The sequence below is a fragment of the Chrysemys picta genome, chromosome 23 (assembly GCF_011386835.1).
Source record: "Chrysemys picta bellii isolate R12L10 chromosome 23, ASM1138683v2, whole genome shotgun sequence".
Lineage (NCBI taxonomy): Eukaryota > Metazoa > Chordata > Testudines > Emydidae > Chrysemys > Chrysemys picta.
Window position 1 is genome coordinate 12750567 of NC_088813.1, and position 19860 is coordinate 12770426.

A 19860-nucleotide genomic window follows, 5' to 3' on the forward strand; every position below is an offset into this window, starting at 1 on the left:
TGAGCACTCATCTTGGGGTCGCAAGGAAACTGAGATGCCCTCAGGGATGCTGGGGGTGTAGCAGCCCCCCCTACCCCCGGCTTGAAGTGGTTTCCATCATATCCAGGGTTTACAGTTTTGTTCAGTGGCTCTCAGAAAACCCCCCCCCCCCCCCACCTATACACATTTTTCCAACACCCCTGCACGCCCCAAATCGCTAGTCACTTCTGAAAAGCTTGGGCTGTCGTCATATCTCGGGCAGGATGTGGTCGATAAAACACGTGGGTGCTCACGTGTACACCCCATAAATGCACGTGCCCTCGTTACCTTTCCAACCCCATCTGGCCCTCAGCAACGCAACTAGGATCAGGGCTGGAGGCAGAAGAACGTTTTACAACGGAAAGTAATTAACCGAACACAGCCCCTTTTAAAACCCAGTAATTAAAAACAGTCCCAGCCCCTTTGTTTGCCGTTCAAGCTAAGTTGATGTTTACTCATTTGCTTTACAAAGTGGGCCTTCTTGTGGCTTCAGAAGAAACGACAGTTTGAAGTGGTCGGAGAAGAAAGGCTCTGGGCTTGATGCGTTCCATCTGGGGTGGGATTGCGTCTGTTTGTGTTTGCCTACTCGCAAGATCTATGGAGGCAAGCGGTGAAACTGTCTACTAGGCTGAGCTCTCCCACAGCTCAGGAGAGGGGGGTGGAGAATTATCACTTGGGTGGGGAGGAGGGAACCACCCCTCTTGGAGGGTTGGTATTTTGGGGCTGAGGTAGGGAAGGCAGGTTCAGGGCAAACTCTCACGTTCTGGCCTTGTGTTCTCAGGAGCCCTTCAGGGCTGGCCCCAGAGGGGGGCCTAGGCCTTGTCTACACTCGACTTTTTTCTTCACACTCCCACTGTTGCCGTAGCACTGGCAGGGTGCTAATAGACACCCTGCTGGCATTTGAACCAGTGATCTCTAGTACAGCCTCCCAGGAGCCAGGCAGCAGAGCCCATCCTGCTAGCCGGGGACTCGGCTTCACCTGGAAAATCCTTATCCCACTGCCCTCCAGGGTGCCCCCTGGAGCCCATCACTACTGCTGGGAATGTTTCACGGGTGAGGGAGGGGCAGCCCCATTTCCACCCAGTAAGTTCCTTGGAGCAGGGAACTCTGTTTGTCCTTTGTTTTTGGTTTGCTCAATGCTCTCTGCTCACTAAGGGCCCTGATCTCTTCTGGGGCCTCGGATGCTATGGTAATGCTAACAATGGGGATCTTTCCTAGAATAATCATAAGTAATAATACCTAGCAGCTTTCGTCAGATCTCAGAGCACTTTACCGAGGAGGGCAGTATCATTACCCCAATCTAACAGCTAGGGAAACTGAGGCACAGAGCGGGGAAGTGACTCACCTAAGGTCACCCAGCAGGCCAGTGGCTGAGCTGGGACTAGAACCCAGGTCCTCCTGAGTCCCAGTCAGCTATCCACTAGGCCACACTGCCTCTGTAGACAGTTTGCGGTGGAGCTTTGGGTTCATCCCACTGTTTTGTCTTGTATTACACCTCATCTGCGAGGTGCAGAGACAGCTGCCAGCAGCTCCGTGTCAGACAGTTTGGGCCAGTGCTGGTGACAGACACTTTGAAGTGGGTTCCAGACAGGCCCCAGGTGCCAGCTCTGAGGGGCGAGCGCTATCTTATCAGGCAGAATTCCTCTCCCCTGTCCCGTGATAACAGAGCCTTCCACGCTGCCCCAGCATGCCAGGAGGTGAGAGCCAGACAGGTGCAGCTTCACACTTCCTGTAGTGGGCTTAGAGCTGATCCGCCTGACTGGTGATGCTAGCAGAGGGGTTGTGCTCAGAAGCCAGCCCCAGCCCCGGGCACTACCTTCCAGGACACATGCACACAAAGTGACAACACAGCCGTGCCCAACGGAGAATGGCGACAATCATTTCTGCTGTACCCTGGGAAGCTTTCACTGGGGAAAGGTGATCTTGTGCACGGGTGTCTTTGGAGGTTTCATTTTCTCCCTGGTGTCTCTGACAGTTTACTGTGCCTTCTCCATATTGTGTCGGTGTGTGGGCCGGGGGAGTGTAACATTTTGAGCTGTGTCACTGTAACCAATCTCCCTCGGGCAGTGTCCCAGACCTGACCAAACACAGAGATTACATTTTGTCCCTTCAAGAAAACGTCCATTCAAAACTCATCTAATAGCCTGGATGTTTCTCTCAGCTCCCATGAAGGCCTCTGTTAAGCCCCAGCACACGAACAGCATGGAATATGAAAATTTCCCCACCGGGATGCCATGTTTGCAGCCAGGAAGCCTGTCCCAAATACCCCTGCGAGGCCCCCACTCTTGACATTACAGCTGTTGATCTGGCAGTCCCTGGTGGAACCTGAGGTTAGGAGTTGATGTTGACAGAAGATGTGTGGACAGGGTATTCCAGGCACGCACAGGGTTAAACCGGAGGTGTCGGGTCACCAGAAGGTAACAGATATGCTCGGTCTACCACTGCTTTATTTCCATCAGTTCTGCCCTCACTCCCACATTCCAGCTGCTGCCGCTTTTCACAGCTGGCAGCTCTCGGGGGACATTTCCCAGAGCTGCATGGGAGGGGAGGGGAGGCAGGAATCCCAGAGCGGTGGCTGGTTGGTTTGTTTGATTGTAGTGCCAGCTTGAAAAGTCCCGGGGATCGGAATCATTTATCCACAGGGTCCCCGACAGCAAGGAGGGGACAGAGTCTTGGTGGCTTATTCATTCCTTGGCATTTAGAGCCGGTTGTGATTGATGGGTAGAACCTATGCTGATGCTCCCCATCCCTTAGAAACTGAACTTACCATCAACAACTTGTTTCACCTTGAGCGACAAACAATCCCTGGATGGCACTGACTGGCACTGCCCACTTAATCCGGATTTGCACTAGAGATAGTGGTGAAAGGCTCCGTATTCCATGGCCTGTTCCCTGAGACATGAAGTCCCCTAAAGATGTGGGTTTTTCATGAGCAATTCTAACCCTGGTCTCCCTTTCCCTGTGAGGTCACTTCTATTGCGGTCTTGATGGACTATTAAAACCAGGCTTTCTTTAGAGATGGTGACCCTCAAGGGTGGTCTCGGTGAGCCAATACCCATGGGAAATTGCCACACAGCTGGGGGAGGGAGAGGCCCAAGGTGGGACTAGTGATCCTATGGTGATGGGCACTCTAGAAACACCTGGGATAGGGTATGAACTGAGGAAAGTCACTGGAGACGGAAGAGCATGTAGGAAGGAGAAGTTCCTCAAAACATCAGGGGAAGCTGCTCCCATACCTGAAAGTTCAAACGTTTGACTAGTGTGGGAATGAGCCGGGAAAACTCATTGCCTTGATGACTGGGTTTCTTGTCTGGCAGGTTGTGGGAAGCTCTGACTAATCTTCTATTCTGCTGGCGTACGGAGTTCTAAGAACTTCCTAATGAGCTGCGCTGATCTCCTTTTGTCTACGGGCCTGCTGTTGAACGTGGGAACGAGCGTCTCGCAAATCCACTTCTCTTCTAGAGACACTGGGAACTCCAAGCGCTCGCGTTCCTCGAATACACCCTACTGCAGGCAAAGCGGTGGCAGGCCCCTGGAGTGATGGATAAGAGCAGGTCAGTAGTGGCCAGAGACATATGTCATGATTTAGTGACTCGAGCTCGCCATTTCAAAGCAGGAAAAGACGTTTTGAGCCAGTAGATCCTTAGGCCCCCAGGTGAGGAACAGTATGAGAAGCCAGATTTCTGTTCTCTTCTGAGCCTTGGTGGGAATCTTACGCAGCCCGGCTCAAAACAGCACAAAAGAAAGTACTGGGAGTGGGCAGCAAAATGTGTGTTTCACCTCAGACCCCTCACTGATTTCCCCATGTGTCCAGTGTGCACATTCACACACACTCCCTAGCCAGACAAAGGAACAATAGTTATTTCCACCTGCACCCCCCCTATCCTGCAGCTAATTCCCCTTAATCTTTCCCTGTAGTCTCTAGTGAACCGAGCCGTGAGTGGGCGCTGCACAGTATCTGTTTCTGCTGTTCTACAGAGCGGCTAAGCCCGGGGTGGCTCGGATCACTCTACCAGTCCCCAACGTGATTATAAATGACTCTCCAGGAGCACGGGCTAGACTATGGATCTGATTACAGAAGGGAGTTGCATGGCCTCTGCTCCGTCCATAATGAAGAGTAACCCTAGAAGAACATCTTGCCAATTACTCTACGATTGAACCCAGATAATGATGCTTAGAGAAGGCCCAGGAATGCATGAGCGTGGAGTTGAAATTCCCTTCTGACCCAGACGAGGGGCCCCCCGGGGAGGCTGGGACACACTTTGTGGAACAGGGAGCGGATGGATGCAGGACTGAATGAACAAGGGTGCTGCAATTACCCAACTCTATAGCGGATTGAAATAGAAAACAGGGCGTGAGGCAGATTCCCATGTATATCCTGGGCCTAACCTAATTAGACATGGGGTCGCCATGTAGACGACAGTAATTGAACTAGCGTTCAAAGCAGTAACACAATATCCATCCTAGGGCTGCTACTCCTAGGAGTGAGCGGGCTGCAAATTGTTCCAACCGCTGGTGACTAACATTTTCTTTTGCCATTACATCATTACTTGTGAGTGAGTAAATCATGCAGACGGACCCAAAAACGTGGCAAGGGAGCCTTTATATGACAGCACGCCCTCCTTTATTCTGTTTATGACATGCCTTTTATAGACAGCCTGGTCTGGAGAGTTTTACAAAAAGTTTGGTGCACTATTTTTCATATCCTCCTGCATATAAATCCAAGTGCTTTAGTCTCATGAGTCTAAGTGCCCAAGCCTGAGAGAGAGAGAAAATTTATAACGAGAAACCCCATTAAAAGAGCTTTTCTGTAAATCATGTCATGCTTTTAAGGGCCAATACCTCACAATTTATCATGGCGAGAAACAAATACACTATCCCGTTGGAGAGTGGGGAATCTCAGCTCCTCTCTGTTGGAATGAAGCCCTGGTTGCTCGTCTTAATGGTTCATGGGATACCAAACCTTAAATCTGTTCAGTCCTGAATGGAGCTGGTTGGGAATTTTTTCATAAAATGTTTTTTTTCATCCGAAAATGCCAAATCATCAAAAATGAAGCTTTTTACAGGTCAGTTTCAATGTATTGTTCTACTAAAAAAAAAGAGTTTGGAAAAAAAGGTTTTAAAATTGTTGACGTGTTTCATTTTGACATGTTTCGAATGAAGCAGTCTGGCTTTCCAGTTTGAAACCGCTTATTGTTTTCAAATTTAAGCTAAAATACAGGTTTTTTTTTAAAGTGTCAAAACTGAAAATACACGGGTTCCAAATTATTGAGGCAAAACATTTCGATGGACCCAAACAATTTTTTTCCCCCCAGTGGACAAAAAAAGTTGAGATTTTGACTTTAGGTCCCAACTCAGGATGGGAACAATTTTTAAAAACATCCACGAGGCAGGAAAATAACCCCCCACCCAGCTCTATGGAATGTGACACTGATCTGAGATGTAGGATGGGACATTCTGGGGGAAAGGCCCCATTTGCAGGAAAGAAGGTAGAAATCCGTTGGCAGGTTTCTTTGTTTTAAGAGCAGTTGCTTGGAAGCTGCTCAAGGATTTGAGAGCTTAGAATACACAGACTTAGGGGGCAGAGTGCAGGTGAGGTGGCCAAGGAGAGATGAAAAAGCCATTTGTCACAGGGGCCTGTGATTTTTCACAAGAGGATACAAAAGGGTAGGCTAGGCTAGGCTCTTAACTCCCAGTGAGGGCAATGGAAATTAGGAACCTACATACTTCTGAGGATCTGGTCCCCGGTTTCACAAAGGGAGAGCCGGCTGGGAAGAATACCTGCTCTGAATTGCAGCTAGATGGGGTTAGGAGTGTCTCCTCCCCAGGGGCTGCTGGGGCTCCAGTCCTGACCTGATGGATGGCTGGGTGATTCCCTGTTCTGTTCATTCCCTCTGGGGCGCCTGACATTGGCCGCTGTCGGAAGACAGGACACTGGGCTGGGTGGACCTTTGCTCTGACCCAGTGTGGCTGTTCTAATGACCTGATTAGGGCTGAAAGCACCAGCCCAACCTCTGCCCATTGACTGATCCCCGCAGCCCTTTGAAAACAGCCCGGAGTTTAGGCGAAGCTGGTTTGCATCTGAATCCCAGGGCTCTGGACCCGCTGGAGCCCCGCCGACGGCTGTGCGTGTGGGGCGGGATGTTGATTTTTCCCTGCAACAAGCCAGGGCTTTATCAGGCCCATCGCTTTCCCACGGTTTTCTGTTGCCAGTGAGGTCACTGGTCCCTTTAAACCGCGGCGCGGACCAATCACCGAGGCGGGCAGGGGGGCGGCGGGGGGGCACCCGGGTCGGTTCACACGGGCTGCTCCTTTGACGGGAAGGCGGGGGCCGGGAGGGGAGTGGGAACCTGGGAAAGCCGGAGCCGCCGAGCGATCCGTCACCCCGAGCAGAGGGAGACGGGGCTGGAGGGGAGCGGGCGGAGGAGCTGCCCGCAGGCGTCGGGGGCGATTTCCTCTTCCCAGCGGGGGGAAGGGGGGGCGTCTCTTCCCTTCCTAGAGCCAGAAGGGGAGCAGGGCCGCGGAGACAGGACCGATCGCACCGCGCCCGGCCAGGGTGGGACAGCTCCCAACCCCCCTCCCACGACCCCCATAGACCCCCACGTGCGGGGAGGGTGCGGGACAGCCTCCCCCCCATACACGTGCGGGGGAGCCTCTAACCCCCCATACACCCCCGATCGCCCCCACGTGCGGGACAGCCTGTTCTCCCCACGTGCGGGGAGGGTGCGGGACAACCCCCCCATAGACCCCCGATCGCCCCCACGTGCGGGGAGGGTGTAGAGGAGGCTGTTTGCTCGCCGCTGTCTCGGAGGATGAAGAGGCTGAGCGAGGAGAGCTGGTCGGGCTCCGAGTCGGACGGGACCATAGACGTGGGCAAAGAGGAGGAATACAGGTAAGGCGGCAGCACCTGGGAGGGGCAGTGAGGGGTGGGGGGGCTGGCATGGGCGTCAGGGCGCACTGGGGCAGGGGGGCTGGAGAAATTTGCACAGTGTCGGCGGGAGGACCGAGAGCCCTTGAACCGAACTGTGAACCCTGGATATGATGGAAGTTAGTGGGGGGGGGGGGGGCAGCACACCTCTAGTTCCAGCACTGGGGAGGTGGATTTAGAGCCCAGCAGGGTCCTTCCAGCAGTTCCAGAGTCAGGCACCGGGAGCTCCCATCTCAGCCGCGCCACCCACTTGGGGCCACAGGGTGAACCCCATCTGCAAATTTGGGCTAATCCCAGAATGGCCGAGGAGGGGGTGAGGATGATTGGTGCCGGGCTCTGGGGCTGGGAAGTGCTAACCTCCCAGCTGAAAAGCAAACAGACACTCACCCCAGCCCCCAGCGAAGGAATAGTGATCTGCCAGCCCTGGAAGAAATGCCAAACTAAGGCTAAAGTTTCCCGCTCTCCCATCATGGCTAAAGGAAAGGAATAATCTAACCTTCTTTAACTGGAGCTCCTCGCTCCCCAGGAGAGAGCTATGTATGTTCCCCTCATGCAAGTGCGAGTCTCTATTATCTGCAGCCCTGTTTATCTGAAACTTCCCAAAGAATTTTGGACGAGCGACAAGTATCAGGGGGCAGCCGTGTTAGTCTGTATCCACAAAAACAACGAGGAGTCCGGGGGCACCTTAAAAACTAACAGGTTTATTTGGGCATCAGCTTTCGTGGGCAAAAAACCCACAAATCTGTTAGTCTTTAAGGTGCCCCCGGACTCCTCGTTGTTGTTTTTTTGGATGAGTGAGTTTGTCCTGCACTAGCCACGCTGTCCGTGGATTCATAATGCACCCACTGCCCGGTTATGCCAAGGTTCATTTGCTCTTTATTGAATGGGGGAGGGTTTGTGGTTTTCCCGTGTAAGAGTTTTTTACACTGTACAAACGAAACAATGTTAGCAATGGACCTTACCCGTCCAGTTAACTGAGTTTCAGCTTCTGGGCTACTGTCAGGCTCGAGAGCTCTGCAACTTGGTAAAGGAAAGGAGCTGGCCCGATGCGATTTCCCCCTCTAGGGTGCTATTTTCTGTATGTTAAGGGAGTCTTGCTGCTGTCCTCTGTTTGCCAGGAACCCAGGCACTGTCAGTGCAAACACAGACAGAGTAGGAATGTATGAAGAACTCTTGTTTTCTTCTCTAACCTGTACGTCAGTGGCTTCTGCACACTCATGTCTGCACCCAGTATCCCCCAGTGCACCCGTAGAAATAAGCCCTTCACTGCTTGATATCCCGAATACAGAAATCACCCGTGGCCTCATTCAGTGAGCCTCTCTTGCTAGGTGCCTCAGCAGGATATAATAATAATTAATGGAGACATCCCATCTCTTAGAACTGGAAGGGACCTTGAAAGGTCATTGAGTCTAGCCCCTTGCCTTCACTAGCAGGACCAAGTACTGATTTTGCCCCACATCCCCAAGTGGCCCCCTCAAGGAGGGAACTCACAACCCTGGGCTTAGCAGGCCAATGCTCAAACCACTGAGCTAGCCCTCCCCCCAGATATGCTTAGGCTCTCTGGCTTACAAGACACTGATGGACATAACAGTATGTAGTGGAACCGTCTCAATCATTTATGTCAGTGAACAACCATAGAGACGGGTTTGATCTCTGTTGCAACTGAAAATATGTATTTCCAGAGCACGATGTAAAACCTAACATGATGATTGCTATATTATTTATTATACTGTGGGTGTGCGTAGGGGCCCCATTGTGTTTGTACAGCACCTAGCACGTAATGAAAAGACAGTTCCTGCCCTGAAGAGTTTACAACCTAAGTAATGTACTAATGTAAGAAAAGTAACAGGCAAAGAGAAACACCTTCAAGTAGGGAGTGTTGGCTAGAGCTTGGAGTAATTTGGGACAGTAAGTCAGGAGTTTTGGATTTAATTCACCGCTGATTTGCTGTGTGACTTTGGGGATAAGCTGCTGGTGTTGTGAAGTGTAATGAACTCATGTTTGTAAACGGCGGAGATCCTCAGCTGAGCCTTGGTACAGATGCAAAAATGATTATTTTTGTTTATTAAAAAGCCAGCCGCATAATGCTACAAATGACAAAGCCAGACAACAAGAAATGTATCAATCATAGTCCTCCAGAAACTTAGACCAAATGTCCTTCAATTCCTCATATGTATCAGTCAAATGGAAGAAACCCTTTTGAAGTAAGCCAAATCCATCCGTCCAGCAAAGAGCAATGCATTCAAACAAAATGGGACTTTCTATTTTCCTACAAATGGAGGTTCATTGTATTCAACCTGAATGTTAGTGAGTTCTATTGGACACACACACTACACACCCATACTGCACATCAAATCACATCCTTGTACCATATATACACACACAATCCCACATGCAACAGTACAAATAATAGCAAATATTCCTTGCTGTGAGCACATGCACACACTCTCCCATGTACACCCTCTCACCATGCACACACACAAACACAGTAGACACACACACACAGGGAAAACACACAGCAGGTGTGGAAAGACTACAAATATATGGGGTATATGAGACAGTACTCAAGGTAAGAGTTTGTCATTGTGTGTGATTTATGCGAAACATTGCTACTCATACTGAGAGAGCAACAAATCCATGATGACATTTTGACGACATTCATTGTGTTAATCAATAACATGTAACAGATGCACCATGTGGAGGTTGCCATCTTGCCCCTGGCTCACTAATCTGGACTTGGTTATTTGAATGTTGCTAATCACCTCTCTTGCCATATGACAGAAGAAGAATTATAGTGAAACAACTTCTGGAAACCCCTCACCTTGTGCCTAACAAAAGGTACTTTGAATGGACCATGCTTATTCTAGGGTTTGGCCTGCTGTGCAGAACACACTCTGCCTACAGAGACTTATTTAACAGGTTCTGCTATTAAAATGCTCTATCAAACTGAAAAATATTGCGGTTTGATGGAGTGAACCCAAACCCCTTTCCAGACTTATAATTCTTATTTGCTCTTCAGGTCCCTCGGGACGTCTGGACTGGAGAATGTTATAAACAGTGTTTAGATTTGATCATCTTTGCTTCAGATTTCTCAAGAGGCAGAAACAGTCCAGCAGTTGGTCAGTTTCAGGAGCTGCCGTTGAGAGAAAAGTCTCCCAAGGACCACGGGTGATCATTCAAGCAGAGGACTTTTGTAGCTTCCCTGTCAAACATACACATGGGTTCCATGTCCGTGAAGTCCCCCATCTTCTAATTGGCTGTCCCTATAAAGGATCTCCTTTCTTTGAAATCCAAACGTACCCGTCCCCCATGCAAAGCTGCTCTTGTCCTGCATTCATTCTCCTGCATTAGACAGCAGAACGGTGACTCTGAGATGATGAAAGTGTTGTTTATACGAAAGATTTGACCTCCCCTCGTATTGTGCTTCCTGCACCGTTACTTTGGGTCTTTTGTCTCACCTTTGGGTCCCGCCTGATGAAAGGTCTGAAGAGCATTCTCCCCCAGTTTTGCCCTCTCTAGATCTCATTTTCCTGGGCTTCTGCACTGCAGGGCTGCCCAGAGGATTCAGGGGGCCTGGGGCAAAGCAATTTCGGGGGCCCCTTCCATAAAACGAGTTGCAATACTATAGAATACTATATTCTTGTGGGGGCCCCTGTGGGGCCCGGGGCCTGGAGCAAATTGCCCCACTAGCCCCCCCCGGGCGGCCCTGCTGCACTGCACCTTGTGACATCCGGTTGGGGAAGACAGACCAGCAGCGCCTTCAGGGACTGTCTATTGGCAGGCAATGATCACTGTGCGGAGTAATATAACGAAGCATTTCCCACCTACTTCTGCCTTCACAGCTGAGCTCCATCTCCGTGGTGCTCCACAGTCCCCCTAATTATGGGGAGCAACTGGTTTTGTCCATTTAAAAGTTTATCTTTCAGCTGTTTGCTGTGTAACCAGATACTGCCCTGGGGAATCCGGGATAACTTTATGTCTGTCACAGGAGAAGCAACCATGCAGCTGCAAGACATGTTCTTCTCAGGGAAATAATTACATCAGGGGTTCTCAAACTGGGGATCGGGACCCCTCAGGGGGTCATGAGGTTATTACATGGGGGGGTCGCGAGCTGTCAACCTCCACCCCAAACCCCGTTTTGCTTCCAGCATTTAGAATGGTGTTAAATATATGAAAAAGTGTTTTTAATGTATAAAGGGGGTTGCACTCAGAGGATTGCTATGTGAAAGGGGTCACCAGTAACAAAAGTTTGAGAGTCACTGAATTATATGATCCACGAAAGCCCTGATCAACCACATCATCACCAGGCCTGATCCTGAGGCATGAGTTCCCTAACTCCTGCTTCCGTCAGTGGGAGTTGTGGGTCCATTATCACAATGACGGTATAAAGTGCTGCGGGTTTATAAAAGAGATCTGAAATCCTCATGAACGGAGAAAAACGGGGACTCTAAAGATCAGATCTTTGCTTTTTCAACAAGTCAGGAAGACGCTGTCTATTTTGATACCAAAAGACGATTATGTCTCCTAGCAGAACAGCCTGCCAGAAATCTCTCACAATCTGATGGCCTTTTTCGGGGAGGAGAGATCCTAAGGCCTGCCCAGCTCCCCCTGCCACCTCCCGCTTTACTTAGCTCTAAGTAGACTGTGCTTAAAATGGTACAAAAATCTCAAAACTCCCTTCCACGTGGGAAATCACATGTGGTGAGTGGGTGTAAAGCCTCTGTGTGTGGCGAACAAATAGACAGCATCTGAAACACCTCCCCCCCCCCCCTTCTTCTTTCTATACAGCCAAGTATCCAGGGCTGTTTCTCCCACCACCACATCTCAGATACAAGCCAGGAAGAAGCGGAGAGGGGTGAGTAGCATTTATGCTACAAAATCTAACAGCCACATTGTGCCTGTCAATGGCACACACAGCTTGAGGACATGTGAATGCTGTTCGGTTTTTAACGCTCATTACTGAGTAAGCTATATGTCAGCAAAGAAATGGGCCGTTTTAACCCTTCTGTCTCATGGATCTCTATTGTTAACGAGGGTGAGCGCCATATCCCAAGGGAGAAGCAGTGTTAGAACAGTATAGGGAAGAGGATCCCGGGCTGCTGGCTTATATTTCCAACTCTACACCACCAGGGATGGGTTCTTCTGGGGGCTGGAGAGGCTCCAGGCATAACTTAGCTTTGGTGGCCTGTCTAAGTCACAGCATCCTCCCTGAGCTGCCCCCTGGACCACCGCACTGGTTGGAATCTCCATAGGGCTGCATGATGCTGCCCTATATCTAGCGTGTCCACTGTGATGGGCCTGTGACAGGGTCCTCTGAAGATAGCCCTACAGCTGTCCTCCATCCTGCCTTCACTGGGGAAATCGTCCTCAGCGGCAACTGGGGCTTGTCGGGCCCTTTTATCCTCCCTGTAGGGGTTGGGCTCCCACCCCAAGTATCGTTGGGCAAGTCATTTAACCCCCCCAGTGCCTCAGTTTCTCCATTGGTAACACTGATTTATTACATTTGATTAAAAGCGCCTATCTAAAACTGTACATATTAAAGGGGATATTAAAAATGGAGGACAATCTGTACCGCATGGAGGGCTATGAGGCTCCATTAACCAATGCTTGTTAAAGAATTTGAGCTCCCTAGATGGAAGGCATTCTAGAAATGGGAGGGATAAGTCTAAAAATGATGACGGGCTATGGGGCCCAGCTATGCTCCTCTGAATGGAATTCTTTTGTAGATCATTGAGAAGCGGCGCCGTGACCGTATTAACAGCAGCCTGTCTGAACTGAGGCGTTTAGTCCCTACTGCCTTTGAGAAGCAGGTACGTGCAGAATGTTAGACGTGACCGTTTTCCCCCCCAGAGGCTTATCGTTTTAAGGAAGGCAATGGTGTCCCTAGCCAGAAGCTGGAAATGAGCAATGGGGATGGATCACTTGATGATTCCCTGTTCTGTTCATTCCCTCTGGGACACCTGGCACTGGCCACTGTCGGAAGACAGGATACTGGGCTAGAGGGACCCTTGGTCTGACCCAGTAGGGCTGTTCTTATGTTCTTATGTTAAAGGAAAGACCCGCTGGTGCTTATGAACAAACATACATAGAGGGGTCATATCAGCAGAGTAAATTATCTTCAGGCAGCCCAAAGCAGGGTTGTGGTTCAATGGTTGGGAGGTCTCTTGCTTTTACAGCCATTCCACATTAGGCGTTAATTTAATTAGCTCTCATTAGCTGAGCAGGGTTTGGATAGTGACCAGTGCTTGGATGAAGAGCACCAGCTGGTGCTGTAGAAAGAGATGCTGGTGATGGAGTAGGTAGCATTCTTCTCTCTGCATCGTCAATGCTGCCCTAATGCTTAAGCAGTTGCTGTCTTAGGATGAAATCTAAAACCAAGGTCCTGCCCATTCACTGTGAAAAGATCTCCTGAAATCCAAATCACGTGTCCAGCATATGTGATTGTTGCTTCTTTTTGTCCCCTGTTAACATCTGTTTGTCTAAAGGCCCCAAACCTCTCAGGGTACTTTTCCCAGTTGGGGTGTTAAACCCAAGAGTCATGCTCAAATTGTAACTTGGGTAATGCTATTCTGTTTTCCTAAATTCCTTCTACAACTACATTTGGAGATATTATTCTTCATTGGCCAAGTTTAAAGGGTAACGCAATGTCAATGGCGCACAATGACTGCTGCATTCCACCCCAGAGGTGGCTGCATTTCACTTGATGGGTAATTGTTAAATACAGTCTGTAGATCCTTTTAGGATTCTTCAAGATTGAAAACCCTATAAACACTCTAAATTATTATCACCCCAGAGGATAAGTGGGTGGTAATAAATCTTCCAGGAAATCTTGTGGAGGATAAAAGACATTTTGCAGCAGCAGGGATGAATGGAAATAGAGATTTTCAGTTTGCTTCACAGTCTCTTTTGAGGGGAGATCCATTTTCCTTATCACTTGATTCGAGATGAGTCTGAATCCAAACCCTGAATCTGTTATTTCTGCCCATTTCTGGAAAGTTCAGGCCCTCTTGAAGCTGGTTCCCTCAATGAGATGGAATCCTAGATTTTAAAATGGTGGATTGATAGTCTCTCTTTCTCTGCCCCTCCCTGCTTTCAATACACAGGGCTCCTCCAAGCTGGAGAAGGCAGAGATCCTGCAAATGACAGTGGACCATTTAAAAATGCTTCATGCCACTGGAGGAACAGGTGAGAACTGCTTCTGTAAACGTGTGTTTTGAGGGTGAGATCCTGGCTGTATTGAAAGCAACGGCAAAATTCCCACTGACCCCCCCGGGGGACCGGATTTCTTCTGAGGGGAGGAAAATTCATCCTTGAATCCGAGGGCAGCGTCCCGCTGTTATTGTCCGTTGTTTACTCCAGAAATCGTTAATGCTAAGGATATAGAAAATATTGGTGTTTGCTTTTGAAAGGAAGCGGCTCTCCCAGGGGAGGCTTTCCACTTCCTGTGCTACTATTTGTGATCCTGCAGATGGGTCAGAATCTCACATTTAGGCCTTGGCAGACTGAGGTATGCCATATGGTGTGTTCTGTGTAACCACAGAAAAGGCAGCCAACTCCCAGAACAGCGACAGCCCCGGGCAAGGCTACACACTTAGTCATGCTCGCAAATGGACCTGACTTCCAAACCAAAGTCTGCCTCCTCCGCATCCCATCGGGATGTTTCCTGGCACTGCCTGGAGTCTGGTTAGTGACTCTGCATAAAAACATGACTTTTCCCCTCTCCCATCTCAGAGTTTGTAAAACACAAGGGGATACACATCCTCCGCAAGAGCAAAGTTCCCATTCTCCGCTTGCCCAGGACTCTGGCGGGGACCTCAGTTTCAACACAGTAATCCTCTGACTCGGTTAAAACACAGTTCTGTCTCGCTGGGTAGATGGGACCAGACTCTGGACTTTAGCACAGTTACATCATGGTCTAGGAACATTGTTTAATACTCAGCATGACTACGCTACCAGGCTGAAACATGTTGTCAACAGGGTCCCCAAAATGTGAAGTGACACAGTATTTTGTCCACGCTGGTTGTGTTCTCTGGTTTATTGCCCATTCTCTTGGGAAGTCCAAGAAGGAAAGAGACCGAAGGAACAATTGATAGTTTTATTGTACTTCACTGATCATCTCCACAATCCAAGGCTTTGGGCCCTGTAGAGCCAATAGTCTTGGGTCTGAGACTGTCTCATATCCTTCAATTGGACATCGGTTTAAATAAAATATGAGTAACAGAGTCAAACAGTTGTCTCTAAACACAGGGAGGGGTTATTAAGCTGTCCATTGAGAAGCAGAAACCACACAACCTGCTGTTCTAGGAATGGCCATCCCAGAAGAGAGCCAGCTAGTCCAGAATATTGCCTCCAGTAGCAGCCAGTGACAGAATCCAAAGGAAATTCCTTCCTGATCCCAGCTGGTGACCAGTTTATGCCCTGAACCAAGAACATTGATGGCCCTGATCATTTTATCCTAGCTAGAGTAACTGCAGATGCTAGTCTTATTCATGTAAACATCACATTCTTTTTTCAAGCTTACTTGGCTATTTGCTTCAAGAATATCACGGGGCGGCAAATTCCTCAGGTTAAATACCCAATTACATTAAAATGGGTAGTGCTATCAGATGCCTGTGCTCTTGGTGGACGTGATGCTATATATGTCTTTTTCTCACAGGGTTCTTAGATGCCCGATCCCTGGCTGTGGATTACAGGAGTATCGGCTTCCGTGAATGCCTCACTGAAGTTGTCAGATACCTTGGTATCCTCGAGGGACAAAACGGTGCTGATCCTATCCGGCTACGACTCCTCTCCCACCTGAATAATTATGTTGCCGAAATGGAGCCTTCGCCCATGGCCGCTTCCCTTCTGCCCTTTCAGATGTGGCCCTGGTCATTCCTCCACAATTCCACAGCCCCCGCCAACCAAGTACTAATACCCAGGAGGGAGGCTGTCCCGGGTCTAGCTGTCTTGACTGCTTCCCCCCTGGCTTATCCAAGCACCACCATGAGAAGAGCTCCCGTTCGCCGAATTCCTAGTGCCATCATGCCAGCCCGCCGAAACTTCCTTTCCAATCGGATGGCCTCTTCGTCCCGGAGGGCTAAACCCACAGTGACATCACCAACCCCAGGTGCCATGTCCAGTGTGCCATCACCGAGGGGTGCCCTGAGAGACACCACCTCTAGAAGCAGCCAGATTGCAACTTTCCTGCTCTCCTCCGCCTCTGCTGGAGTTCCCGTACCACCTGCTTCTTACACAGCCCCTCCTGCTTTGAATGCTTCTCCTCAGGGGCCAGGCACCAGAGGTGGGACTTCCAGACTCTGCCGCTCCTGGGCTACTGAAATTGGGGCTTTCTGATCCCTCCCTGACGAAATCCTAAGGGAGACAAAAATCATCAGCAGCCACTGCTCAAAAAGCACGCTCCGGTGAACAGCTTCTTTCCTGCTTTGCAGAAATAAAGGATCGATAAAGGATCCTCTCCTCACCTTGCCATCCCTTCTTATTCCTCACGTCCTCTTCCCTCCCTCCCCATCACACTGTCTCCCTCTTTTCCATGTCAGGTTTGCAGATTTTGTTTTGAATTGAATGTATTTGTCTGTCTACAGCTCCACTAAAGGTTGTGGATGAGGTTTATCCTAATTCAGACCTTTCCCTTCCACAACTCAGGCCCTGGTAGAGCTGAACGTTGCAGTTTGGAGAATGTAAACCAGCCTTTGACTTTGCTGGAGACACAGAGCTCCCAAGCAGTGACACTTTCTATCACTTGTATGCAGTGTTGTCGTAGCCATGTAGGTCCCAGGATGTTAGCAAGACAAGATGGGGGAGGGAATATGTTTTATTGGACCAATTTCTGTTGGTGCCCAAGAAAGTTTTCCAGCTTATACAGAGCTCTTCTTCAGGCCAGTTCTGAAGAAGAATTCTGTGTCAGCTCGAAAGCTTGTCTCTCTCACCAACAGAAGTTGGTCCAATAAAACATATTCCCTCCCACACCTTGACTTTCGAACACTGACTTCCTCCCAGCTTCAGCATGTTGTTTGACATGGTCTAAGTGAGGTGAGACGTGCTGGCGAGTAATGAGACAACCCATCACACGCACACAAACTGTCCTTTAATAACTGAACCCAACCCCCATCAGGCTTGCTGTGAATAGTCAGGACAGTTGGGAGGTTCCTCTCCGTTGGCCAACCCCATTCTCTCGATCTCTAAAAATGGAGAGCTTGACATTATGCATAACAGGCTCATTCAAAACACATAACCCTGAGGGACGAGTTGGAGGAAAACGTAACAGTTCCCGATCGCCCTCTGAACTGACACACTGTGATACCCAGTACGCATTCCTGCACAGAGATTATCCCAGCACAAGACTTCCTGTACTTAAGACCCCAATACTATGTGCAGTCCACATTTTCATTTCCCGTGGCTCGGTCTTTACCTAAAACCAGGGCCTTCCCAAGTGTCCCTAGTGTACTTAATTCATGGAAACATTTGCCTGATCCTATGCTTAGATCAATGCTGTTATCAGAATGTTTTCAGGAGGGAGTATCAGACATTACTCTGCAAAACTCCTTTGCCAGCTGCTGTTTGGGATTCCCTATGTGGATAATTCAGATGTCTGTGAGAGAGACAGACCTTGCTCATCCAGTGAAGCATTACAGAGTAAGGGAGCAGGTTTCCAAAGTGATACCTGTCATGGAGGGGGGAGGGCTTGGCAGCTGAAATATGAGGGAGAAGGATGCCCTTCCTTCTCTCTTCCCCTCTTCAGCCATCAATCCTCCCTTCCCATATGAAAATTCATTACCATAAAGGGAGGAATGGAAGAAAGCATTCTTTACCTCAAGCTCCTCCTTTGTTTTTGCCAACTTCCAGATCCTTAATTAAAATTTCTAGCCTGTTCTCCCAGGCCCAGTTCTGCTCTTTTTCTTTATCGCCATGTTCTCTGCATGGACTTGAGCCCAAACCCGTTGAAGTCAATGGCAGTCTTTCCACTGACTTCACGGGCTTTTGACCAGCCCCTATAATGTCCTCTCTCTCTTGAAAACTTTCTCTGCCTTTGTCTTCTCTCTATGTGTAAATGCCAAGGATGACGATTATTCTTTGTCCTCTGCTCACTCCGTACCTCTGAGTCTCCTCTCAGTCCCTACCTCTCTAGGGCAGTGAGGAACAGCTATTTGGCATTCTCAAGCTCTGCTCCTGTCTCACCTCTTCTTAGCTCTGGTGGTTTTGAAACAGTGTGACCCAGTGACTAGGGGAGTAAACTTAAACTCATGAGTTCTGTTCCCAGCTCTGCTATATGACCTTTGGCAAGTCACTTCACTTTACCTCAGTTTCCCCATCGGTAAAATAGGAACAGATGAAAAGATCTATATAAGAGCTAAGTAGTAGTATTATTCTGTTCCTGCTGCCATCAGCTGAGAAGCGGCAGTAGTAAGAGAGTGCTCAGAAGTTGCCCGAATGGGCAGTTGGTGTGAGCTGGTGACCAGATGGCCATGGAGTCTATGAGAACCAGGACCTGTTTCCACAGAAGGGGTTGGGAGACTAGAACCGTTCCTCCCAACCAAGACATCTGGCCATCCTAGCCACAGGCTGTCCACTGCCCCAATGCACTTCTCTTGGCATTATTATTTTATATAACATATAAGAAGGCAGTATACCTCCACTCAAATCAAAGCAAGACCCCCTCTTCCCTGAAACTGTGCTTTTATTTTCTTGGATATATCAAGCTAGCATTGGTCCAGTTGAATACCCTCTAAGCGCATCAATGTGACCCTTGCCTGAGCCAGTGGTGCCGTGCCATGAAGGGTAAAACACAGAAAGGAACAAAGGGGGAACAGTGAGTAGTGTCTTTTTAATGTAACAGACCCTCCCCATCCCAGACGTCAAGCAAGTGGCCAGTTGTGTATTGAGCTGGTGGTTCAGCAGTGGCATTGATACAGGTGTGTATCTGACATACGTATGTTAAATGTATATGGGTCAGACAGACTTGTTTTGGAAGTGAGTCCCTCCCGATTGCTCTCAATAACATAAATGCTCCCGGCCCCTGCTACTTGTCCTCACTCATTTCCTGAGGTGGCAGAGTCAATCAGGGATGAAATATTCCTGTTCAGAGAAGTTCCCCCTGGACTGGTTGTTCCTGGAGTTAGTCTGTGCATTAGCGCTCTCAGTGAGCCGCCTCGCCTCACTTTGCACTGCGCAGAGCTGTTAACTTTGTGAGCTGTCAGACATCCAGCAAAAGGTGTCAAATAAAGTCTTCCAAACCCATGTCATGGTTGTGAAATGTGCTGTTGTGTCACAGTCTGTTTTGCTGGAGATGTCACATGAGATCCCTTTGCAACTCTTCTTCAGCTTTGGACTTGAAGATGATACCAAATGACTGAAAATAGTTAAGTTTTGCCACCTCCCTTTTCCAGATCATTTATGAATGTGATGCACAGGACAGGCCCCAGTACAGATCCTTGGGGGACCCCGGTATTTACCTCTCTCCATTGTGAAAACTATTTATTCCTACACCTTGCCTTCTATCTTTTAGAATCATAGAATCATAGAATATCAGGGTTGGAAGGGACCTCAGGAGGTCCCAGTTATTGATCCATGAGAGGACCTTCCCTCTTATCCAATGACAGTTTACTTTGCTTAAGAGCCTTTGGTGAGGGACCTTGTCAAAGGCTTTCTGAAAATCTAACACACTATATCCACTGGATCCTCCTTGTCCACATGTCTGTTGACCGCCCTCAAAGAATTCTAGTAGATTGGTGAGGCATGGTTTCCCTTTACAAAAACCATGTTGACTCTTCCTCAACAAATCATGTTCATCTATGTGTCTGTTCTTTGCTATAGTTTCAACCAATTTGCCAGGCACTGAAGTTAGGCTTACTGGCCTGTAATTGCCGGGATAGCCTCTGGAGCCTTTTTAAGAAATTGGTGTCACATTAGCTATC

The 19860-nt window shown here is 49.0% G+C and overlaps 1 protein-coding gene and 1 long non-coding RNA gene across 2 annotated transcripts; one reads left to right on the forward strand and one right to left on the reverse strand.

Annotated features, from left to right (window-relative positions):
• Window positions 1–440: 440 nt before the first annotated feature.
• On the reverse strand, window positions 441–7517 carry LOC135977232 (uncharacterized). Its single transcript, XR_010594609.1, has 2 exons — window positions 7443–7517; window positions 441–3550 (listed from the first exon to the last, which is right to left on the reverse strand). It is a non-coding gene; the product is annotated as an uncharacterized LOC135977232 (long non-coding RNA).
• HEYL (hes related family bHLH transcription factor with YRPW motif like) lies at window positions 6334–19183 on the forward strand. The gene is made up of 5 exons (XM_005302117.5): window positions 6334–6910; window positions 11735–11801; window positions 12673–12756; window positions 14050–14131; window positions 15603–19183. Exons 1-5 carry the CDS (start codon window positions 6831–6833, stop codon window positions 16280–16282), a joined length of 993 nt encoding a protein of 330 aa, XP_005302174.2. The 5' UTR covers window positions 6334–6830; the 3' UTR covers window positions 16283–19183.
• Window positions 19184–19860: the final 677 nt, after the last annotated feature.